At 36.0% G+C, this 26,533-nt stretch overlaps 2 protein-coding genes across 3 annotated transcripts in view; one reads left to right on the top strand and one right to left on the bottom strand.

Annotated features, from left to right (window-relative positions):
- The first annotated feature begins 877 nt into the window (after positions 1-877).
- Positions 878-25,360, top strand: PYROXD1 (pyridine nucleotide-disulphide oxidoreductase domain 1). The gene is made up of 12 exons (XM_057701693.1): positions 878-1,097; positions 4,077-4,157; positions 9,311-9,430; positions 12,003-12,131; positions 14,097-14,170; positions 17,150-17,310; positions 18,076-18,176; positions 20,391-20,526; positions 21,479-21,591; positions 22,232-22,354; positions 24,064-24,201; positions 24,961-25,360. Exons 1-12 carry the CDS (start codon positions 1,014-1,016, stop codon positions 25,207-25,209), a joined length of 1,509 nt encoding a protein of 502 aa, XP_057557676.1. The 5' UTR covers positions 878-1,013; the 3' UTR covers positions 25,210-25,360.
- The window catches only part of RECQL (RecQ like helicase), a 36,442-nt gene continuing 35,176 nt past the window's right edge, over positions 25,268-26,533 (bottom strand). Inside the window, exon 15 of one of the 2 annotated variants that reach the window (XM_057701692.1) lies at positions 25,268-26,261. In XM_057701692.1, the coding sequence (XP_057557675.1) occupies positions 26,109-26,261 (153 nt within the window). In that variant the 3' untranslated portion in view covers positions 25,268-26,108. The remainder of the gene's footprint in view (positions 26,262-26,533) is intronic. The other variant, XR_009048376.1, reaches the window with a different exon arrangement.

Here is a 26,533-nt window from a genome sequence, read left to right as displayed (position 1 = left end):
ATCAGTAAATACCTGTAATTAGATGTGTTAGGTTTTCCCATTTATATAGGCTGGTTATTTCCAGAGTTGTAAAGAATTAAAGGGGGATTGATAATTGCCAGTTTTTACAGAAACAGTACCTCTTAATACTTTAACACAACCCCCAGGGGAAGTATTCTATGAGACAGCAAAGTAATAGTAAACAGAACAATTAAATAGTGGATACTGTAATAACGTGAATACAGTAAAAACAGTTCTTAAAAATTAGACTGGGAATATTTAACTCAGGCTTTACACATGCTGCCATTTACTGAAAACCTGGATAGAATGTTCTTTTATATTTTGACAAAATGGCAATACTGATACTATGGGAAATTTTCGCTGAGGTCAAAATTGTAAATGGAAATGACAACTTCTTAGAGAACAACTCAGTAGTATCACTTTTGTCTTGATTCATGTGTCTATCAAGAATGTGCTTCCAAAACATAAAATCTTAGCTTGCTAGGTGAAGGGTAGGGAAGGAGATGTTCCTTCTACCCGTAAGAGTTTAAGAGCTGAGGCTGTTTAACTTCCCGCCGGAACGCAGAGAGAGAACTTCACTGATTCTAAGAACGCTCCGCCCCGTGAGAACACGGGTCTGTCTTTAGACAACCTGCCAAGCCTCTTTGGACAACCCATCTACTTTACTTTGGTTTTTGTCTTATCTTTACCAAATCTTCGTGGAAACACTACATTCAGCTGTGGCGATAGTAACGCAAAGCCCTGGAACTGACAAGCCGCCTCGGCGCTTTGGGAAACAGCCCCGGCCTACATGAGAAGAAACTAAATGTGAGTTCCCGGGCACCCGTAGCTCGGATTCTCAGGAACGCGAAGAGACTAAGTATGAGCTCCCGGGCATCCGTAGCTCGGATTCTCAGGAGCAGGCGCCGGAAGTGGCTGCGCCGGAAGTGGCTGCGTCCGCCGCTCTCTCTCCCGGAATGCTAACTTTTCCGGTGTCCCCACTGTAATCCTAAAACCGCTGGAAGTCCGACAGCATGGAGGTGGCGTGCTCGCCCCCGACGGCGGGGAAGTTCGTGGTGGTCGGCGGTGGCATCGCGGGTGTCACCTGTGCGGAGCAGGTAAGGAGGGCGTACAGGCGGCTCCGCCTCTCCTCCACCGCGGAGGCAGTGGCGCTCGAGGCTCCCTCCCGCCCCCTTTCCGAGTCTTTTTCCAGGTCGCTCTTAAGCAGCTTCCTTAACTGCCCCCCCCCCCCCCCCGCTCTTTCTTGCCCCCAGATGTTAGAGACTGTCGTGGCCCGCAGATGATGTCCCTAGTGCCTCGCAGGCTTCGTCTGCGGCCCAGGGAGGAGGGATGGCGAGCAAATTGTTACGGGAAATCCAAAGCGGACTGAGCCGGCTCTGGTGCTGGTAATGCCAAAGCAGATGGCGAAGAAAGCGGGTTTACGACTAGGAAGTACTTGGTTAGAAAATTCAGCCCCTTTTGTTAATTAGCTGATCGAATCCCGCTTCCGCATAGGTGCCCAAGTCTAGAGAGCTTCGTTACTGAATGATACACCCTTACGTAAGTCTCCTGTACTTTGGACTCCCAAGATAGAAGAGATGTCCTCTCTAGTAATGTTTTGTAAAACAACCAGCAAGGGATTAAATACAGCGAGGGTATGCTTTTCTGATTTATAGTGAGTAATCAGATCACATATATACATATGCATGTATTATAAAAAGGACTGGATTATTCTGTTGGTAAAAAGTAAACGTAAGCAATCACTTATGTCATAAGAAATTGAAGTTTTCTTTTCCTTAATTTTTAATCTTTGGATGTATAGTTTTCATTTATTCACCAAGTAAACACCCGTAATCCAGGCTCTGTACTAAGGGCTGATCAGACTAATACAAACAGAGCATGGTACCTCCTTTTTAGAGACTCACAGCCTAGTGAGTCATGTAAATAAATAAATAAATGTAAGTAAATCATCTCATCAGTGTGTTAACTACCTTAGGGGTACTTGTGGAGTTTGTAAGGAGTGAATTAGGGAAGAAATATCCTTTCTCAAAGGAGGTATCCTGTTGTCTTAATAGGCATACCTCATTTTGTTGCCCTTGGATTTATTGTAGTTTGAATATATTGCATTGTTTACAGATTGAAGGTTTGCGGCAACCCTTTCAAGCAAGCCTTATTGGTGCCATTTTTCCAACAGCGTTTGCTCAGTTAGTGTCTCTGTGTCCTATTTTGATAATTCTTGCAATATTTCAAACTTTTAAATTATTCCATTTGTCATGGTGACCTGTGATCAGTGATCTTTGATGTCACTTTTGCAAAAAGGTTACTACTTGCTGCAGGCTCAGATGATGGTTAGCATTTTTAGCAATAAAGTATTTTTTAATTAAGGCATGTACATGTTTTTAAGAACACTTTTTGCACATTTAATATTGACAGCAGTGTAGTGTGAATAGAACTTTTATATATATGCACTTGGAAACCAGACATTTCATGTGACTCGCTTTATTGTGTTACTCACTTTATTGTGTTACTCACTTTATTGTAGTGTACTGGAACCGAACCCACAATATCTCTGAGTTATGCCTGTGTAGAGGAATGAGTAAAAGTGTACCAGCTGTACAAGAAAAGGCAGAGATTCCAAAGGGAGGCAATAGTGTAATCTCAGGTGGAAAAGAGTGGTACCATCTGGAAGCGGCAAAGCTTAAAGAATATGGTGCTTGGGGAAGATGACCAGAGATGAAGCCAGGAAGGCTGGCAGACACCTGATCATAAAGGATTTTATAAGTCATGCTAAGAATTTAACCAAAACATATAAGTAGTCAAATGATTTTGGACAGTGGAGTAATATGGTCAAATGAAAAATTTTGAAAGATGGTTAGTTACAATGTGTTTGGGACAGGGGAAGCTGATTGATATGAGACTGGAGGCCGACTAAAAGGTGATTTTAGTTGTATAATAATGGAACAAAGTGGGGAAATAAATTACAGAATGTACAAAGGAAAAGAAGATGGAGAGAGTGATAATATTGTCAAATATTATAGCAAGTGTAAATAAGGTGGTACTAAAAAGAATCTGATGGCTTTAAAGGATGTATAGGTGAATTGAACATGCTCAGTTTTTTTTGTTTTTTGTTTTTTTAAATTTTTTTTTAAATTTTATTTATTTATTTATTATTTTTGGGGGGGTACACCAAGTTCAATCATCTGTTTTTATACACATATCCCCATATTCCCTGCCTTCCTTGACTCCCCCCCCTCGAGTCCCCCCCACCCTCCACCCCCCAGTCCTCTAGGGCATCTTCCATCCTCGAGTTGGACTCCCTTTGTTATACAACTTCCCACTGACTATCTATTTTACAGTTGGTAGTATATATATGTCTGTGCTACTCTCTCGCTTTGCCTCAGCTTCCCCTTCACCCCCTGCCCCCTCCCAAACCTCGAGTTCTCCAGTCCATTCTCTGAACATGCTCAGTTTTAATGGTGTAGTGGAGATAGAAATAGAGATTGGTGGAGTTAAGGAGCTGTAGGGTGTTAAGAAAATGCTTTCAAGAAATTTAAAGTGAGGAAGAGAGAGGTTGTAGCTAGAGGAAAATGATGAAACATTAGCAAGTTAAATCTCTGACTTTTGATAAGGCTAATATTAAAATGGCTTTGTCTTCTCAGAATCTATACTGGTTGGGCATTTGGAAGAGCAGGAGTTCCAGAGTACTTGGGAAAGGTGCTAAGGTTTTAAGTATTTTATTGAAGGTTTGCTGTAATTTCATTCTACTAAAGACAAATGAAATTATTATTTTACAGTAAATAGAAGTTGGTTTAACTGTTAATTAGGAAGATAGTTTCTTCTCATCATCTGCATAATGATTGTTAGAGTTTCGTGTAAATGTATTTTTCATTTTAATCAATATCAGAGTTGAACATTACTCACCACTACCCCATAAATATGACCAAGACCCAGGATAATGGAGACTTTTAGAGGAAGAACACTGTTTTTAATTCCCTAGGTTAATAACATTATTAAAATTGCATTATCCCTCTCTCACCCCCCCATGCCATATGTACTAATACTTATTTATCATGTTTTCCTACTCTTTTTTTAATAAGTTGGCGATCCACTTTCCATCAGAAGATATTCTCCTGATAACAGCTTCTCCTGTTATTAAAGCAGTTACAAATTTCAAGCAGGTAAGAACCTTTATATAACTTTCTCAGTATTACTTTTTAAAAACTGTAATAACTCAAATAGCAGTGTAATTGTAGTATTTTAATTGTTTAAAATAACAAATGTTCTTTTGATTCTCATTTTAAAATCATAGCTCAAAGTTTAGAATTGTTCAGATTGAACACCAAAAGCGCCCAGAATGGTATTGAATTTCTAGTTTCCTCTTTTTCTCTCCCATCTTTTCCTCCCCACTCAAAATTACTTTTCAGCAAAATTTATCTTTTGAGGAAAGATGTTACGTGCATATACACGTGTATCTTTATTATAAATGTGTGTGTCTATGTGTGTTTAGAAGTCAGAAGAAAAGTGCTTCTGAGCCAAGTTTACACTTGCAGATAAATAATGTTTCAGATGTGTAATAAGCATTTCAGAACACTTTGTAGTTCCGTGAGTTTATTTTACGTTATAACATTATAATGGGAGTCTAAGAGCATTTGGATCATAGTATTATAGAAAAGTGGTCTCCAAATATTTTTGATCCTGTAGCTCACCTGTTAAAAACTTTTGAGCTCATATCTTAATATTATATTTATAAATTACATACATATACTTCAGTGCTACAAGTATGACTACTATGCCTATGCAAAATATAAATGAATAAAAAGATGAAAAACATAAATCATTTCTTCCCACACTGCAATGAAGATTACTAACATAGTCTTTGATTCAATAGTTTTCCCTTATAATACTCTGATAATAGAATGTATCTTTTTTTTCTTTTGGCATTTTGTCTAAGATTTATTATTTATTCATATAAAGTTTAAAGACTTGATATTAAGGAGGAAAAGCAACCTTCTCCCTACCCAATCTTAGAACCTATGTACAGTCAAAAGTTAACTATGGGATTGGGAGAACTAGAGAACAAATTATGGCTATTAATTTCTAAAAGAAAAAATTATATATTCAATTGCGGCTAAGAGTACATACATAAGAGAGATATGTATAGCTGAGTCTTCTAAGTGTCTTTATAGAAGACACTTTGGTGTAATGTTCCCAGAGTTATAAGACTTGAGTTTATTTAGTTTTTGCCAATTTTTTTTTTAAGTGCCATACAGTAGAAGAAAAAGACTTGGGTTCCAGCCCTGTTACTTGCTGGCTGTGTAGCCTTGGCAGATCTCTGCACCGGAGTTGCCTCATTAGGATATCTTCCTTGCTTATTAAGGTTATGAGCTTGAGACATAGTAATCCATGTGAAAGTGAATTGAAATAAATATCATTGCAAATATCAGTTATTCTTAGTGTTTAGAAGTTGGAAATTGCATTCTTTATTTATCATTTATTGAGCATCTAGATTATTTACCAACCAATGTGCTAGGCACCCAGGCTATAGAGATTAAAAGTATAGAATACACATCAGAAAGTCACTAGCACTCGAGGGGGGGAAGTCAAGGAAGGGAGGGAATACGGGGATATGTGTATAAAAACAGATGATTGAACCTGGTGTACCCCCCAAAAAATAAAAAAAATAAAAAATAAAAAAAATAAAAATAAAATGAAGGTGTTGAAATAAAAAAAAAGAAAAAAAAAGTCACTAGCGATTATTGCTGGGGTGAGATGGGGAAAATGAGATTTAAAGAGTGGTAAAGAGGGACTTTAATTTTTTATTATGTATTGTTTAGTGTTAGAGCACATGTTCGTGACTTGTGTAATTTGTAAAAGAGAAAAAGGATTAATAATAATTGACATTTATGGAATACTTATGCTATATTTCTAAATGTTTTAAATTTATTAATGTATTTAATTCTTAAGCCTGTGAAGCAGGTTGTTAAATATTATCCCCATGTTACAGGTGAGGTAAATGAGTCACAGTGAGGTTAGGTAGATTTCCAAGGTACATATAGTCAGGTTTTGAATCCAGGCAATTGGGCTGTAGAGCCCTCATGGTCAGTTTCTCAGGATGATTATTTTCTTTTGGAGCAACAGATACGCAAGAAGTAGTTATCATACAATATGATCATTATCCTGATAGAGGTAAAAAAATTGAGATCATATTCCAATATATGCATATCTATTTTTATACATATAAAACATTGTGAAGGAGTGCTAAAGCCTGCCTTTGGCAGGAAGTAGCTCCCGCCTGCAACAGGAAGTTGCATTGAAACTGAGACTTAAAGAATAAGAAGGTTTTACCGTGTCTGTAAGAGATTGAGTGGAGGTAGGCACGTGCCAAGGTGCGTGAAAGTGTGTGACTATGTAATATGCCCCAACAGGGACCACCAGTTCACTGGAGTGTAAAGTGTGAGGCTGAGCCAGTAGGCAGGGCCCAGATCATGCCGGGCTTGTATCCCATGATGTAGAATTGCATTTTATCTAAATCTAGATGATGCCAAACTGCTGGAGCATTTAGAGCAAGTGAGAAGACTGAGCTGGTGATGGTAATTTAGTTGGTATTCACCATTGTCTCAGTGTCAGCTGAAGCTACGGGCATGGCTTACACTTTCCCAGGAAGGACACATGCAGTGAGCAGAAGACGGGCCCAGTGGTGGTGTCCTTGGAACACTAAGGGGAGGTCAGAGAGAAAGGAGAACTTAAAAATGGCCATCCTTCTTCTTAGTCTTAGATCTAAGAGGAAAACTGTGAAAGAGCAGTATTCCCGAAGCCAAGGAAGGCAAAAGTTTCAATTAAGAGGAGTGGTCAGTCACGTCAGATGCTATGGAATGGTCGGGTAAGATGATGGCTCAAAAGTAGCTATTTCTAGTATAAATCATTGGTGACTGAGACAGTTTATAGTATTTTGAGAAATTAATGGGAGGAAATTCTAAAATGACTGTTAACGTAAACTTTTCTCTCTTGAAAAATTTGGCTGAAACGGTAGAAAAGATAGAATGGCAGCAAAAAGAGGACATGAGGTCTAGCATTAAGTTGAGTTTTATTCTTTTAAGGTGGGAAACACTTGAGCATGTTCACCTGTTGAGATTAAGAAACCAGTGGGGAAGCCTGAAGATGAAGGAAAGCAAGGAACACATGATAAGGAAGGAGTCCTGAGGAGGTGAGAGGCGATCAGATCTGGAGCACAGAGCAGTGGGTTGACTTTGGAAAGGTGGGAGTGGGTCAGGGAAGGTGGATGTGAGCAGAGAGACGTCTGGATGGTGGGAAAGGAGTAATCAGTTCTTAGTAGTCTCTTTATGCCTGGAAGTTAGGTGATTTACTGAGAATAAAGAGGATGGAATAAGTTCGGGGAACATTACAATGCTGGAAGTTTGAAAAAAGTCACTGATGGAGTGGAGTATGTTACTAAGACGTTATTGCTCTTCTCACTGTATTGACATTTGCACTGATGGGATAAAAGTAATGGTGGCTGCTTACACTGGTAGCTATTGTGTTCTTCACTGCCACACAGTTAGTGAAAAAAATAAAAGCCAGTAAAAAAAAAATGTTAGTTTTATTAAATCTTGACTCTTGAGTGCACATCTTTTTAATATTCTATGTGATGCAATGCGATGGATGCGTAAAGCTCTTCTGTGTATGACAAGTACCACATTGTTGTAAGGAAAAGCAGTTGTGCAGTTGAGTTGCAAGATAAACTAGCTGCTATTTTCATGGAACATCAATTTTACTTGAAAGGACAACTGACAGACTGTGGCTCTGTTTTGTTTTGTTTTTTTTCTTTTTTTTTACTTTATAGGCTGACTCTTCATGTTTGGAAAGTGAATGAAGTGAGCCTGTCACTTCAAGAAAACAACAGATGGTACTTGTTGCCAATATGAAAAAATTAGAGCTTTCAAGCAAAAATTAGGTTTTTGGAAAACTTATTCTTCACTGTGAGACTTCTAGTACTTAAACTTTTCTCATGAAATTGGTGATGATGAATATGAATTTTTATGTTTATTGATATGAAGTGTGTCAGTATCTGGAAGATCTCTGTAACTTAGTGAACCAGTATTGTCCAGACGACTGATGTGTGATGTCACAAGATCCATTCAAAGTGCAGGATAGACTAATGGATTTCATAGTCGCAGCATGAAAAGTTCTTGATATGGTTTCAAATTCTACATTTCATCTAATCTCTAAGAAACCATCACTTGTTGAGTTTTACTGTAACATCGAGAGGAATGTGCAGTTATCCAACAGGGCTGCCTATCTGTGTGAGGCTGAACTCTCTTCATGTATTAATTCAACCAAAACAACGTTGCAGTGATTTAAAGGTAGAAGAAGTTTGAATGCAGAAGCAGATATGCAGCTATCTTCTGTTAAGCCACAGTAAGGAAATTTGCAAAAACGTAAAACAGGGCTTTTCTTACTTAATTTGTTTTGTTTTGGAAAAAATATTTCTCATTAAACATATGTTATATCAGTGTAACATATATTGGATTCATTATTGTTACTTTTAAGTGAATAAGAAATACTTAATTGTTTTCTGTTTCAGTTTCTAATGCAGCAAATATTGCTAGGTGTAACTCAAAAAAACAAAAGCTCATTGGGGTCCTCAATCATTGGTAAGAATGTAAAGGAATCTTGAGATTAAAGGGTTTGAGAGCTGCTATAGCCATGCAGTAGGATTTCCATGCAGTGTTTAAGGTCAGATACCAGTCTGCAGGGTGTGTGGTTCTTCTATAGCAGACTGGGTATAGGACTAGAAAAAGCAAGCAATTTGGTCTGTGGTTTTCAGGGTAATTAATGGTTTAGGATAAGAGAACAAGGAAGTAAAGGATTTGGGAAAAAGATGAAATGATCCATGATGGAGTCTTAGTGGGATAGGACTAAGGAGAGTCCAAGAGGATACTGATGATTTTGGAGAACAGGAAAGAAGAGTCCAAAGACTAGATCACAATAAGGTTAGCTAGTAAATGGAAAGAAAAAGCTACAGAGATAAAGACATAGGTAAGCTGTTTGATTAAGCTATACAGAAGTAAGTAGTGTTAGCCCTAATTTTATAGCCCAGGAGACTGAGACTTGGTGACTTTCTGACGTGCCCAAGAGTGGAAGGGCTAGTATTTGAATTTAAATGTGGAGTCTAGCCCTCTTTCCACTGTATATAGTACCGTTGGCAGACTTTCTTGTTTTATGAATATGAAATAAATGGCGTATAAAAAGAAATGAAAGGGTTTTTATTATTTAAAGTTCTTGAAAGAAAAAAATTTTAAGTGTACATTTTTATTTCTTTTATCTAATACAGGTTTCTAAAGTGTTGGAAGAATTTGATGTTGAAGAACAACCGAATACCATGTTAGAAAGTCGCTTTCCTAACATTAAGGTTATAGAATCTGGAGTAAAGCAACTGAAGAGTGAAGAACATGTAAGAGAGTTTTTTTCTTAATGATGTTTGCCACTGTTACATCTTGGTGAGGTTTCGCCTGCCTTCCTTTGACCCCACCTGTTCCACCACCACCCAAGTCCCTAGCATGTAAATTTCAGTGACATTGATTTCCATTAGTATTAGAAAAACTTATACTTTTTGTGCGTTTATTGGGGTTACATAATTAGTTTAGCTTGGCATTTTAGGTTTTACATTTTAAATTAGCATTAACATTTATGTGGTGTTCACTGTGTTCTGGGCACTGCATTACGCACTGGGATACAGTAGCAGTAATAGCAGGAACTTGCTCCCAGCTCTCAGTGCCATTGGGAGTACAGACATGCATATGTTTAATGTATGCACGTGGGGAAAAAAACAGTTGTTGCAATATTATCAAAGCTCTGATGGTAGGTATTTAGGAGGACCTCCCAGATTGAGTAATATTTGAGCTATGATAGTTGAATTGAGTTGTGCATGTAGAAAAGGACATTCCAGGAAGAAGAGATTGTATGTTTAGAGACCCGAAGAAAGGAAAGAGGGCATGTGAAACAGTGAGGCTGTCAAAGGGGTTAGGGTGTGGATAAGTAAAGGAGATTGGCCGGCTAGGCCAGAGAATAATAATAATAAACTAGGCAGAAAATAATAATTGTGAAGAGCTCTTTATGTCATGCTAAGAAATTGAGTTTATTTTATAATCAGTGGAGAAATAGTAAAGAGAGTCTTAAGTGGCGGCAGAGATAAAATATTCCTTTAGGAGGATGTATCTGACAGCAGTGTCAAGGATGAACTGGGGTAGAGCAAGTGGCTAGTAGCCAACAACCAAATTAGAAGGTGGTTGTAATAGTCCAAAAAGATAAAAGGCCCAAACTAAGACAGGCTCAGTCTCACATGTCAGGAAGTCTCAGTGTCACATGATTAACAGTTTCTTCAGATGAATTATAGGCAAGATGGGAAGTAGGGTTTGTGGTTGTTTCTCTAAAGCAGCTCACATTTGACTTCTCCCTTAGGGAGAAAGCATACATGTCACATTTGAAACAAATAACTTGACAGGAAAATAAAAAAGAGAGAGAAAGTACTGAGTTTTATGAGAAAAATAGTACAAATCTGAATCCAGACACCACATTTGGTTCCTAATACTTGTAATGGTAGTACTTGTTCCATAAAACACCCATGTCACCATGTCAGTGAATCTGCACATTGAGGTAGGCTCGAAAGCATACTAATGAATTTTAGTTCACAATGAACTAATTGTGAACTAATTCCCTCACTAATAGTGAGGGAACCTGTATATTAGGGCCTTTGAATGAATCAGAGTGCCACAGGTTTCATTTGCAAAATGTCTTGCGTAATATACATGTCTGCATTCTGTTATCCATCCTTCATATTCCTTAGTGAATTAGAAATGATGTGTTTTATGTTCATGTCTACTTCGAAAAATTTAACAGTAGCCAGTGAAGAGTTTTTGTGTTTACTTTTATAATATAGTAGCTAAATGCGAATAATTTTTTAAATTTGGTCAGTGCCTGTAACTAACAACTGTTAGTTAAAATTCTAACCAGATTATCTAAAGGAAGACTTGTATAACATTTCGTATGATGATACTGTGTTGGTTTATTGGTTTTAAGTATTTGTTATGTAGCTGAAGAGTTAAAGTGGGTAACAAATATTTCAGTGGGAATGTAAGTGCTGTTTGCCAAGTTTTATAAATCAAACACATGGCACAAACATTAACCCCGAAAACATTCCAGCAAAGTCTGACGTCTCTCATAGTAGCCCATGCTTGTGTGTATCTGCTTTCTAAATGCTACTACTTATGTGTATATACTCATGCATTACTAAGGAACAAAAACAGTGAATCTCTGATATGTATTTTTAGACTCATCTCAATTCATTAATTAAAAATTAATATAAATTAACTTTAAAGCCAGTACATGCTAGGATTTAAGGTTAACATGTTTTTCACTCATATGAAAATGTAATCCCCAAAGAGCATGGAGTTTGCTGGTAAAGTGATTATTATTTGTACTTAAGAATATAAATACTGTTTTTTAATCACTTCTGATTTTTTAGATTAAGATGTATTGTCACCTCTTCTACCATCCACTACCCCCTGCCTGTACCCATAACAGACATTAAGGTCTGAATCCCTAGATCTCCTTATAGTAACTGTCACTGAAATGAGAATGTTCACCAAGGAAATGTTCATCAGAAAGCTCAAGTCACACATTTCTAAGTGTTTAGCTTTTAATCTAAGGCCGGCATACCTTTCCAAACATGAGGTTCCCTAAGTTTTATCCAAAATTTTGTGGGAATGTACCTTTTTTTCCATGGGAGAAGGACTAGTTTTCATGAGATTTTTTAAATGGCTCCTGGTTCTAATGTGTTTGGGAATCAGTGGTCTGGAGAATGTATTCTCATGCTTAGTTAGCTTTGATACATTGCTGTAACAGAGTATCGAGTGCCCCCAAGAGGCAGCCTTAATATATTTTTTGCTTTTGTCTTATTGAATGTTTCCCTTGTACCTGTGTATAAATGTATCCCCTCTCCTCTTCCTTGCTCTATGGTTTTACAGTGCATTTTAACTGAAGATGGGAATCAGCATATTTATAAGAAGCTCTGTTTGTGTGCTGGAGCTAAACCAAAGTTGATATGTGAAGGAAATCCTTATGTGCTAGGAATCCGTGATACAGACAGTGCTCAGGTAACATTTTCACATTGGGTCATGGGAAAGAAATAGGAAGATTTCTTAGACTTTTACATTTGAATCGAAGGGTTCCACTTATAGTGTTAACTCCTAAACTGTAGCAGCAGAAGAAAGGTTTCATGACTCATAAACCAGAAAGTAGTTATAATGTTTTATTATTGCCAGTTTGAGTTTAATTTTAGTCAGTAATTTATCTTGTTTTTTAATTCATGTTCTTTCCCTTGTGTGACATCCCAGGTATAATGTCTATGCTGAAGATTTACAACTTATATTGTACACACATTCATTATTCTACTCTGATGAGGAATATGTTTTTTTGCAACCTAAATGATGTAATAATCGTTTTCTCAAAAGATAAAGCATGTCCAAAACTTACTTCTCAGCAAGGAAAGTAATATTCAGAAGATCTTTGTGATATAGAATCATGACAGAATCCTAAAACTGAAAAGACACTTGGTTTATTGTTTTGCTCAAGAACAATGATAAACTATCCCAACAAGGTGAAATTCTGTCTTCAGAACCTTATACAATTTCTTTTGGTAATTTATTTCAGGGTTCATTGACCCTGATTGCTGAGAACCTCTTCTTGGTTTCCACTCACAATACTCTTGTCTCATCTCAAGCTCGTTGTTCTGTCCCATGAGGTGGTAATTTTACATTTACATAGTAAGATGTTATAGTCTTGAAAATTCATAGTATTTTTTTCAGCTTATTCTTAAATAATTAGGAATTTAGAGACTACTAGAAGAACTGGATTATGTTCTTGTAAACATTTTAGATTCAGATTATCAAAGATTGAGTTGTTAACTATGTTACAGCAAGGTCCTCTACATACATGAACTCAGTGAATCCTTGTGATAATCCTGTGTAACAGTCATTACTCCCACTCTACAAAGAGGAAACAGATGAAGAGAAAGAAATTTAGCTGTACTGAAGTAGTTATTGAGTTTATCAGAAGTATAATCTAAACTCTTGACATTCATCTCCATGTCTAGTGCTTTTTACAGGTCTTTCTTAAATGATCTACTGTCTTCAATGAAGGACAAACTAAAATTAACTTCAGGTTATATTTCTTGTAGAATTTTAAAGAAAATTTTCAGTGGTTATTTATTGTATATTACAATAAGTTTGGGGGTCGATTTAATAGAAATGGTGACCTGACATAGTAGGAGGTGGAATGTAGCTATTCAGGTGTCATCCTGAAGCAGTGGGACTATTTGCTACTTTAGAAAGTACCGTAAGAATGACCACTCGTCTTTTTTTCTCTCCAAGCTCATGGTGATCTTTTTTTGGGGGGAGGGAGGGATGGGAGGTGGAGGCATCAATTAGCCGTCTTGTAACGGTAATAACATTTCAAAATAAAGATTAGACATTATGTTCCTGCTGCTCCCAACAGCTTTATCTCTGTCATCTTACTTAATACATACAGAAACCTTGGGATATAGTCACTTCTTATTTCCATTTATAGTTGGAGAACCTGAGGTGCAGAGAGGTTAAGCAGCTTGCCCGAGGTCACCCAGTTAGCAACTGCTAGAGCCAGGGATTCTAGAGTCTGTGCGGCTGTGCTTCTCCTTCCTGCAAGTTGTGAGCGCTGAGTAACTGCAAGGAGTCAACTGAGAGACTAGAAGGAAAGGAAGAATCCTGTTTCCAGGGTCTAGATCAATGTGATGTTGGTCATTGATTTGGTCGAATAGTTGGGAATGTGGTAAACTAAAGACAGAGCCTCTTGCTGCAATTCTGAATGTAATGACATGAAAGAGAAGGAAAGTCAGGAAGAAGCATTGCGGTAAAGGCGTTTTAGGGTGAAACACAGAGGGAACATTTATTGTATTAATTGGGAGGGTGCATCCCGGCAGAGTGGGAAAGTGAGATTTATTATCAGTGAGATTTATTATTATGAAGCTTCTTGCTTCAGGCATTGCCCACTAATACAAAACACTTGTCATTTTCTTTTTGATACAGGAATTTCAGAAACAGCTTACTAAAGCTAAGAGAATAATGATCATAGGGAATGGTGGTATTGCACTTGAATTAGTGTAAGTACATATTCTTGAATATTATCTAAGAATTGCTCTGTGATTCATGTGATTATTGACAGACTAGAAAACATCTTATTATTCTGAAATCAAAGACAAATATGATTGTTTTTCATATATTTTTGAGGGGAAACGTCCACTTGATTTTCTTAGCTTTCATGGAGTTCATAGTTGCAGAATTGACCTTCTAAAACAGGAGTTTCAGGAATCCTTTAGGTCTCAAAGGGTCAGACACTGATGAGTGGCTAGATTTGACCCATACATGTGTTCTTATGAGCATGTGCTATATTGAAAACCAGTTTAAACGTGTGCGCCTGCAGAGATTCCTAGTCATAGTCCCACTACTTTCTATCGCTTATAGCCCTCCTGCTTCACTTATGTTACCTGTCTGGCCCAGGAAACCCACAGTGTGTGTGAGTTCTGTTTCAGGATATGTGGTACTCCTAGCTCTTGGTTTTTGGAAGTTGGGGATTGTGAACACCTTAATATGAAATATTATCTCTTGAGATGATATTTCAAGTTTGGAGAACATCGAGGACCTGCTGTGGCCTACAGAGTGTTGATGCACTTTCTTGGTGATTTTACCTTTCAGCAGATGCCTGACATGGACTAGTCTAGATATTTTTCAGGCCAGAAAGTTGGGTCCAACTACAAAGAGGACAAATCTATATCAAAATAAGGAGTCTGCCAAAGACCTGTGTTTTCTCACTTTCATTCATTCGAACTCTGAGACTAGATTTTTGCCCCTCCTTTTTAGAGGGTGGTGAGTCCCAGTGGAAGCTCTAAGAGTTCTTGGATTGCCTGAACTCTAGGAGTGGCAGTCATTGTCTTAATTATGAAGTTTGTGGCATTGTATGGAAAAGTGCAGAGAAAAAACTAGAGAGTCAAGACCAAACTGGGCCAAGAGGAGGGAGGCATAGATTTATTTTAAGAGGGGCTTCAAATCCTTATGTACACATGACAGATTTTCTCCATCAGTTATCACCAAAAGCATAACTTAATACTATTATCATTATTTACATTGAAAAACTTTCTCGCATTCAGAAATGTTCAAAGGCTCACAATATTTAATCCTATTCTTCACTTTATTTCGCTTGGAGATTGAAGACCATATACTTGGATATAAAGCACATAATTTTATATTCAGCAAACGCTGGTAGTTTTTAAGAAAGCTGCCATATAGTGCTGATCTCTCGGTTTAGGTTTACTGAATGATTCGGCCTTTGTCTTCTCTTGATGAAAATGGCATATCCAAACCCTTCCTGCTTTTTAATAGCCCCTGTCTCCCACCAAGGCTAATACCGCTTTTCTTCAGTATAATTTTATTTCAGTTATTATCTCTTCTTTCCAAGTGTAAGTTAATCCTTTCTTTTTCAAACGGACATAGTTTTTCATAATTTCACAAAATTCAACACACTGTTGTCTGTTTTTTAAGAGTGGTTTTAGAAATGAAAGCAGTATTTCCCCATGTGTGATGATATCTTCATGCTTATGCATCTTTCTGAGGACAAGTTCACAGGGTAAGAGGATTAGAGGGTGTCGTATGAGGTACAGCATATCCACAAGTTACTTGTGGTGACTCCTTATAGTAACTATGGCCTGCTAGTCTAGCATCAGCATTTTAAGCTATTCTGATACGTGTTATGTTGCTGTATTACTTTGAAATACAAAAAAAAAAGAGAGAAATTTTCAATTTATAAAAATTAAGGAAAGCATTTCATGGTAACTGCGTGCCTTTATGTAAATCGACATATAAAATTTATTACCAAATGTATGTGTATTCTGCCTTCTGCTCATCAGCAATGCTGTATGACCTGAGCAGTGTAAGATAAAATGTTCTCCAGATAATCTGACATTTAGTAACTATAAATACTCTTTACTGACATAGGAGAGGAGGGAAAATAAAGGCCCGTTGGAGAAAGCAAGGGACTCCTTTACCATGTGCCAGAAAGCATGAACATCAGGTGACATGGAGTCAGATGTACTAAACCTTCTTTCTTCTATCATCTGCTTATCAATTAGCCTCGAAAAGCCAAAAAACCTATCAGTCTGAGAAATAAAGATGGCAGTACTTTTTACCATAAGTAAATGTTAAAATTAATAACATTAACACACAATCTTTTATTACTGTTGCAATTTCAAATAAAATCCTAGTGCAGTTAGAATGACCATGTATCCAGAATTTGTCCCAATTCACTTGTACCAAAACAAGTATTAATAGCAGATAACTTATAATGAACTTCAGGGACTTTGTGGAATGAATATTTATGAAAACTACACTCTCCATGTCCAAACCTAGAGATCAAACTGCAGGTGCCCAGTAGCTCTGGCTGCCTCATGAACGGTAAAGGAAGGTGGCTTCCTTGGCCATTCCTTTCTTCCTCTACAGTCCTTCATTCTTCTGTGAACTGGATCTTTCTTTGGCTAGATGGCTTGGAAATTTCTGAGATGAAGGGAATTCATTGCAGGGTAATTGTTCTTTTATAACAAAGTTAAGATTTTAGTTTGTATCTCTCATTTGCTCCTTTTTCTGTGACCTTCCATAATGTGCTTTGAATACATAAAATATTTGTTAGCAAAGTCAATTGTTCTCAATATTGTAGGTACATAAAATCTATAATATCTATCTATTCACTACTGATTACACTGTAACTAGACAAACGAGGCACTGCTCACTCCTGCGAACCCTGGGGGACATTCTATCCTGTAGAAATTGAACACTTTCAAGTGATGTTCTTTGTAATGAAATTTTACTTGCTATTCAGTACATGTATTTGTCACACATGTTTTTTCAGTAAACTGGTTTAATTTCTTGTAATATTTATTCTACTTAGCACTTATTCTGAAAAAGTTACTTTCCTCTTTATAATCATTCTCAGTTTGCATTAAAATATTTTCTTTACATTTTCCTTAAGAAATAATTGTTATTTGTAGATACAGAGATTTTTTTCTTCCAGGTAACTTTCATATTCCTTTTAGGTATGAAATTGAAGGCTGTGAAGTAATTTGGGCCATTAAAGATAAAGCTATTGGGAATACTTTCTTCGATGCAGGAGCAGCTGAATTCTTGACTTCAAAGCTCATTGCTGAAAAACCAGAAGCTAAAATCGCACAAAAAAGAGCCAGATATACAACTGAAGGTAAATATAACATCTAATCCAATTCATTCACAGATGAAACTTTGTTTTTTTAACCATATAGAAAAAGTGTATAAGAAAATTTAGCAAAAACATTTTATTTGGGGGTAGGAATATCAGTAATATTTATTTCTGCTTCCTATGTGATGTTTAAGATTTTATATATGTATAAAATTTTATAAGATAAATATATTTTTATATATGTGTATATATATGATGTATTTTTTATGAAAAATATGTATGACTAAAACTGGAAATTTAAAGGGAATTAAATAAACCAGCCCATCTGCATTTTTGCAGACAGATCCTACAGTTGGACAGTACCTAAGGTAATTTTATAAAAAATGTAATGAGTTTAAAAAACAAATACAGTTTTTTAATTTAAAAGAGCTTTTTTATTTTTTTAAACTTTGGCTTATAACATTGAGCAAGAATTTTGTAAGTTTTGGGAATACTAAAAATTGACAAAATTTTCAAAATTTGATGTCTAATTTTCTTACCTTTTATATTAACCAGTGTATATAACATCCATAAAACAGTTTGAATGTGTTTATACACAATGCTTGATTCAAAGATTACCCATATTATAGCTGTACATCACAGAATATTAAAATAATGATTAAAATGCATAATATAGATAAGTTTAGTTCTGGTATGAACATATGTGTGAAAATTATTACATTGCCTAAAAACTTCTGAACACAAACATAATTGTCTGCCTGGCAGTTTTTATATCATTTGGATTTTGAATTGAGTTTATCTCTTCAGGAAGGAAAAAGGAAGCACAAACCAAAGCTAATGCTGGTAATATAGGCAGTGCCTTGGGACCTGATTGGCATGAAGGGTTGGATCTTAAAGGAACAAAAGAGGTAGGTTTTCATATACTGTTTAAACATATCTAAATGCAGTTTAAAATTTTTGAACTGTTAAAGACTGGTTATAAGTTTATAGTTGAAGAGTTGCTAGGTCACTTTACTTAAAAATCCATGGTGCTGCAAAGCAACATCCTTTTTGACCCACCTCCTAGAATCATGGAAATAAAATCAAGAATAAACGAATGGGACCTCATGAAACTTAAAAGCTTTTGCACAGCAAAAGAAACCATAAACAAGACTAAAAGGCAACCCTCAGAATGGGAAAAAATAATTGCCTATGAAACAACGGACAAAGGATTAACCTCCAAAATATACAAGCAGCTCGTGCAGCTTCATACCAAAAAAGCAAATAACCCAATCCACAAATGGGCAGAAGACCTCAATAGACATTTCTCCAAAGAAGACATACAGATGGCCAACAAACACATGGAAAGATGCTCAACATCACTCATCATCAGAGAAATGCAAGTCAAAGCCACAATGAGGTATCACCTCACACCAATCAGAATGGCCATCATCACAAAGTCTGGAAACAACAAATGTTGGAGAGGGTGTGGAGAAAAGGGAACTCTCCTGCACTGTTGGTGGTACAGCCACTATGGAAAACAATTTGGAGGTTCCTTAAAAAACTACAAATAGAACTACCATATGATCCAGTCATCCCACTCCTGGGCATATACCCAAAGAAAACCATAATCCCAAAAGAAACTTGTACCATCATGTTTATTGCAGCACTCTTTACAATAGCCAGGACATGGAAGCAACCTAAATGCCCATCAACAAATGAATGGATACAGAAGATGTGGCATATATATACAATGGAATATTACTCAGCTATAAAAAGGGATGAGATGGAGCTATATGTAATGAGGTGGATAGAACTACAATCTGTCATACAGAGTGAAGTAAGTCAGAAAGAGAAAGACAAATATTGTATGCTAACTCACATATACGGAATCTAAAAATGGTACTGATGAACTCAGTGACAAGAACAGGGAAGCAGATACAGGGAATGGACTGGAGAACTCGAGGTATGGGAGGGGGCGGGGGGTGAAGGGGAAACTGAGAAGAAGCGGGAGAGTAGTACAGACATATATATACTACCAACTGTAAAATAGTCAGTGGGAAGTTGTTGTATAACAAAGGGAGTCCAACTCGAGGATGGAAGATGCCTTAGAGGACTGGGGCAGGGAGGGTGGGGGGGAATCGAGGGGGGGGGCGTCAAGGAAGGGAGGGAATATGGGGATATGTGTATAAAAACAGTTGATTGAACCTGGTGTACCCCCCAAAAAAATAAAATAAAATAATAATAAAAAAAAAAAAAAAAAAAAATCCATGGTGCTGGGAATGGACTTCAGTGCCGCTTGGCCCAGCTGAACTCTCCAGAGATAGAGATCTCCATACAGAGACTTCAGTGAATACACCTGTCCTATTTTAAATTAATCTTTTCTCAAAGGCCACTTTACATGTAGTATAATATTTTAAAGGTTATTAGATAGATTCAAAATAAAGTACACATTTAATATCCTAATTACATAAGCAGATGACTTGCTTTTACTCGTTTTATTTACTAGATACTTTAGTTTTTTAACAGTTGTTAAAAGGCTGTGATATTTAAGTATTGTAAGAAACATATGCAGTCCTTATTACTGTGAATGATATCTTTCAGCCTCAGTAGGTTGGAGGGAGGCTGACTTTACAGTATATCTAATTTTTGTGATGGAAATTACACAAAATCATTTATTCCTGCACCTTCAGGTCCTAAGATTAATAGTATTTTTAACCTGAGAACTTCAGTTTAGTTCAGTGAACGTTTATTGAATATCTCCTACCTAACTGGCACTTTCTAAGATTCTGGAATATAACAGTCTGGGATATATCAACTTATTGTTTTAGTCTATAACAGTTGTAATTTTTTAAAAAATATACATGCAATGATCAGTGAGGCTTATACTAAAAAGTATGCCCTTGGTGCTACCTGTCAATTCAACTACTAGATATCTTTTAAGTACTGACTGAGTTTCTGCTCACTCGTTTCAAACTCAGAAATGACAGGTGTGTATGGGGACATGCAGTGTGTTTTCTCTTATACTATAAGGATTGTTTTTGTATGTTTTGATAAATGTATTATACATTTCTTCGTCATCATCAGTAGCCCAGATCATTCTTTCTGGAAGTATTATGGTGACCAATACTTCTTTATTTTAGTTTTCTCATAAGATTCACATCGAAACAATGTGTGAAGTAAAGAAAATCTATCTTCAGGAAGAATTTAGAATTTCTAAGAAAAAGTCCTTGACTTTTCCAAGAGACCATCATAATCAGTCAGTTACAGCTGACAAAGGTAAGTGATGAAATTAAAAAATAACCACTTATTTTAAAAGAAGACAACTTAATCTCGCATTACTTTTATATTAAGAAAACAACTTCATATTTCCATATAAAATTTAAACTTGAAAAGTAAAAAATAAAACCATAATTTAATAACATAAATCGTTTCGTTTTCACTACTTACTCTTTATATTCTCTAATAAATTGTAGAAAGCTTAATATTTTATGTAGGGCTCATTATATATATATATATATATATTTTTTTTTTTTTTTTTTTTTTTTGCTCAGTATATTTTGACCATCATAACCTGGTGAGTGAATCAGAATATCTTGCAGATCAATACAAAACATAAAAACTAAAAAAAATCTGATGCTCTCAGAAGTGAAGTGACACCCTCAAAATCAAACAGATTGAAACTAAGGCACAGATCTCCTAAAATTCCTATTCTACACTCTTGTGAGAACTACTCAGAAATACACTCACCCAAACCTCCTGTATGAGGTATCCCACTGCTCTGAATTCTTTGAATTTTTTCATAGGAAAAGGAAGTCTTAGAGTTTGAATGTGAATAATAAGTGAAATATTATTATTTCACTTACTATTGAAAAGTGGGTAACCTAGTTGGACTAAAACTCTCAATGGAATATAATCTATTAATAAATGTTTTTAAAGAAATAATTTATAGAGTGATTGTGAATTTAAATTTACTTTGTTAGAATTTCTATGTCTAAATTTGGAGGAAGAATGTTTGGAATCCCTGCCATGTTTTTGCGATTATACCCAAAATAAGAAGATGGCATTGATTACATTAAAAATTGTTTCAGCAAATGTACCTTCTAAATATTAAGAGGTTGTATTAAAGCCATCTCCTGCCTTTCTCTTTCTTTGTTGTAGTCATTATACTCACATAATGCTGTAGACAGTTGGTGATTACACTTGAGGATAAATTTTTTTTTATTTTAAGAGATATGGCCTGTATATGTGGAATTGACCAATGAAAGGATATATGGCTGCGATTTCATTGTCAGTGCTACAGGAGTAACACCAAATACAGAACCTTTTCTCTGTGGCAACAATGTAAGGTGAAAATTCTTGTCCCACTATAAACATTTTTAAAGTAAAGTATTATTTATGAAGATCTCTAATTCTCAACCATGAATATGTTCATTGTTTTGGCACAGAATTGTAATTTAAGATGGCTGAAAACAGTTTAGTTTATATTCATGTCTTGATTTGCAGTATTTTTTACTGCTTCAGGTCCTTAAGCAGTTAACATCCCAGGATGTGTCATTATTAAGGGGATATAATGCACAATTTACCTAAATGTTTGTAAGAGACTGATACCTCCTATGAATTCTTAAAAGTGATTCTTTTAGAGAAACCAGCATGTATTTTTGCTTTTTAACTGAAGTTTATAAAAACTAAGGAATATTTTTGTAACTATGAGTGGGGTAGGGTAGTCATGGTTATTGGCAATTTTTGATGTTCTAAGAATTTTAAGAATTTGAAGTTCTAAGAATTTCTTGGGTTCGTTGTAGTAGGAATTTGAGTGCCTGGAAATTCAGCTTAGTTGTCTAAACTTTGCAGCTCTTTTTCATTTCTCTCATTAAAGATCAGCATATCAACATATAGAAATCTGATTTGTTCTTTTACTTTAGAATGAAAAAGTCATGTTTCCTTTTTCTTACCTCATATGCTTATGAGGAACATTGTTTAGTTTGATATAGGAGAAGATGGTGGCCTGAAGGTGGATGATCACATGCACACCTCCCTTCCTGACATCTACGCTGCAGGTGACATCTGCACGGCCTCCTGGCAGCCTAGCCCAGTCTGGCAGCAGGTAAGCCAGCATACGTGATCACAGGTTTTATCAGAGGTTCCATCTGGAAATAAAGGAGCTGCTACCAGCAAATCCAGCCTTCTGGTTTTCAAATGTTTCTACTTTAACTGGGAAGCTATCATAGTTTTTTTGTCACAAAAACAAACAAAAAGAACACTAGGATTTTTCCCTTTTGCTAAGTTATTATATAGTGATGTGATAAACTGGGATGCTGTTTAATTTAAAAAGAATTGTGACTGTTACTTTGTTTTTCATGCTCAGATGCTCATCAGTGGTGTCCAGTGGAACTTTCTCTCATGACAGAAGTGCTCTGTACTTCTGCAGTGTCCAGTCAGGTAGCCACTAGCCATGCGTCTACTAAGCTCTTGAAATGTGGCTAATGTAACTGAGGAACTGAATTTTACTTTTACTTTTAATTAATTTAAATACCTATGTGGCTACAATTTGGGACAGCACACTTTAGGTTAAAAAATAGCAAACTGAGATTATAAACTATACATTCTGTTTCTGACGATCCTATTCCCTATGGGAATTATTACTGAAAGCATGTTCCCACAGTAAACAGCCTTCCTCAGCCTAACAACCCCTTCCAACTGGATTTAGACGTCCTCCTGCCCTCACAGTGTTGCCTGCCTTGTAGTGGTGGAGCGAAGTACTAGAGGAAGACACTCAGACAGCAACCAGAGGTGGGGTTGTTTTAGGAGGAGTAGAGACAGAGGTAGATGTTACAGATAAAAGAACCAGTCAACACCTATCTTGGTTAAAGACCAGCTCCACAGGTAGGGATATTATTCATTCACATGAACTGTGGAGTGTGAGGTAGTGGAAGAACTAGATGTATTTTAAGAAGCAGCTTTATTATTTTGTATGTTTTTACGTATATCAGAGATAGCATCAATAAGAGAGTGCTTTCAGTCATATTTCTAAAATGCTTCAAACTAGCTTGTTTTCAGTTTTCTCTACAGTGACATCCTATGTCGTTTTTATGGCATATCTACCCCAACTGTGGAATTTTTTTTTAACATTTCAACCCTCTACAGGTTGAATCTAGGGAATATGTAAATTATATCCTTCATGTGCCTCATAGTCTCATATAGGAAAGAAATGTCCAAAAATAAACAGGTGTTTCTTGGCTTGAGTGAATCTGATAAACTTATCTCTTAATCTGCAGAAGCAGTAAGTACACTAATTAATTTGTTTTATGTAGTCCAAGACACACACCAAAGGGACTTTGAGGCTAGAATACATTAGGTAATGGTGCAGCATTGTAATATCTCAGGCCACATCTATTGGCCATTCTCTAGTTGTTCCTGTGCTCAGTTTGCTCTGCTCCCATACCGTAGGCTGCCTCTTACTTCATCCAACCTGCCTTGTTTAGAGAGAAAACTGAATTTTTAAAAAAAAATCACTCTACCATAAATGCTTAAAGCTTATATCCATGATTATGGTTATTATTTTTTGCACACAAAAAGACATTAGTTACCACACATGAAGTATAAGCATTATCAAATACCAGAATCAGTTTGTTAGTGTGGATTGGTGGTTGCTTCTATGACAGAGATGGTCCAGTCAGTTACCTAACTAGCTAGATCTAACTTTCTCAGGGACTGTCAAGCACTGAACCCCTTTAAGGAATTTTATTAGGTTAAGGTGATAAGATTTTTCTAATAATGATAATAAAAAATTAAATCACATCTTTTTTATTTCAGATGAGGCTGTGGACCCAGGCGAGACAGATGGGATGGTATGCGGCGAAGTGCATGGCTGCGGCTAGTGTGGAGGAGTCCATTGACATGGATTTCAGCTTTGAACTTTTCGCTCATGTAACAAAATTTTTTAACTATAAGGTAAGCAAATTAGTGCCGTTTCTGCTTGTTAGTCTTATAACTAATTATGATCATCTAATTTTCTCACATGAATAAGAACTTATAGGTTTAATCACTTTACAAAAAATGACCAACTTCCTCATTTTTTGTAAATTCATATCTGGTATTATTGCTGGGCTTAAACCCCAGTCATCTGATAAGCATTCCTTACCTTCTCACTATATTATTTTGTAGTTCGGGGTGGGGGGGATCTCTTCCAGATTTGCTCCCTAGTGGTGCATTTCTGAGTTTTATTTGAGATTCACTTCTTTATGAAGGTAACTAACAGCTGTTCACACTCAAGAATAAGCAGGTACTTTCCCCTACATATTAACTTATTTAATTCTCTTTACAGCACTCTGAGGCAGGTTTTTTCCTCCTAATTTACTAATAAGGAGAAACACACATACAAATATATACATAATGTTCACAGAGATTAAACAATTTGCCCGTGAAAGATCGAATTAGTTTCTTATTAAATCTTTAAATCGTGACTCAAGGCTGATGGAGTCCACATCCCACATATTTGTATACTCACTAGGTATCCTTAATGTTCGTATAGACTGTATGGTAGTGTCATCTGTAGAGTAAATGCATTCCATACAAATGTTTTCTTTGGGTCCCTCCGAATGGCACTTTTAGCTATAAAAATTTCACCATTCTATCAAAACACAAAATAATTGCATATTGCTTCCCTTTTTTGTACTCACTAAAATAAATTTTTTATCTTTCTCTATATAGGTTGTATTGCTGGGAAAATACAATGCACAAGGCTTAGGTTCAGATCATGAATTAATACTGAGGTGTACCAAAGGACAAGAGTACATCAAAGCCGTCCTGCAGGATGGGCGAATGATGGGAGCTGTCTTAATTGGTGAAACTGATTTAGAAGAAACATTTGAAAACTTAATTTTAAACCAGATGAATCTTTCAGCATATGGAGAAGATCTACTAGATCCAAATATTGATATTGAAGATTATTTTGACTAAAAAGGGCATCTCAAGAGCTACATCAAGTTCCAAATGAGACAAAAGAGTCACACGTCAGTAAATGACTGCACTGATTTTAATGACAAGCATCTGAAGTTAAAAATACAGAAATATGATGATTTAAAAAATAAATACAATTCCAAAGATGAAATCAGTCCAAATAATTTATATATTTTTTTCTTAACACAAAATTGACCACTTATTATGTAAAGATAAGTCTTAAGTATTCATTTCTGTGTTTTAAACTTAGACACATTCACTTGTGATTTAGCTTTGGAGCAAATTTAACTAGGTGTTATCTACTTAGTTGACAGTGTGGTCTGGTTAATATACCAGACATTCTTTTGACTGAAATGTCAAAGTAGGGCTGTGGTTTCAAGAAGCGTACAGTTTTATTTTACTTAACTAGAGGTGTAGCAATATCTTAATATTATTTGTATTGATACCTTATGCCTTTTTTATTTGGATTCTACAGCTGTTATAACATGAAATCACTCATTTTCTGTGATAAGCTTATGTAAAATATCCAGTATAATAATAACACTTATCAAAAGACAGTTGTGACAAAACAAAAAAAATAGAACTAGTTATGGCAAGGCATAAAGAGCTTAAGATAGTTATATGAACTTATTCTCTTAAGTATTTTACATTTAAAGGGTTTTACAATAAAATTACTTTTCCCTTGTTTCATACTGTAAATTTATACAATTTGTGATCTCAAAATTTCAAGGTGTCAGATTCTTAAGTCTTTAATACTTTAGAGATAAATTCTGAAAATAGAGCCCCATATGTATAAACTCTTAATGAAACTGTCTTAAAACTAAACTGTTGATTAGCTACAAAACTAATGGTGTATAAGTGTATAAACTAGTTTCTTGGAAAATTCAGAAACACTCATCTCATGCATTATCTATTTTTCTTTTCTTAGCCCCTGTAATCTTACAATCAGATTGTTGAAGCATGTTCACAGACTTCTTCTGGAAGTTACTTGGAGATTTTTCTTCCCTCTTTTTATCAGCTCCTTCAGAATGACAACTTTGAGGTGATTCAGTCTACAAAACAATAGCAAGACAAACACTGGTAAAAATTCAACTATTCCATTTTCTCAGGAGATTAATAATCTCAATGGTCTGTCTATATAAGCTCTTTAATTAAGTGTCCAGTTTGTTTTTTATCTTCAAATTTTTTTGTTTTTTATCCTCAAATTTCTTCCAGTATGAGCCCCATCTTGAATAGAAGGGACTGTGCTGTCAGGACCGTAAAGAACACCTGATGTGTCCTTAGACACTGCGGCCTGGCGTGCTCCTGCAGGCGTGAGAGCAGT

The sequence above is a fragment of the Hippopotamus amphibius genome, chromosome 12 (genome assembly GCF_030028045.1).
Source record: "Hippopotamus amphibius kiboko isolate mHipAmp2 chromosome 12, mHipAmp2.hap2, whole genome shotgun sequence".
Classification (NCBI taxonomy): Eukaryota; Metazoa; Chordata; class Mammalia; order Artiodactyla; family Hippopotamidae; genus Hippopotamus; species Hippopotamus amphibius.
Note: the sequence above shows the minus strand (reverse complement) of the source record. Positions and strands in the feature narration are given on the sequence as shown.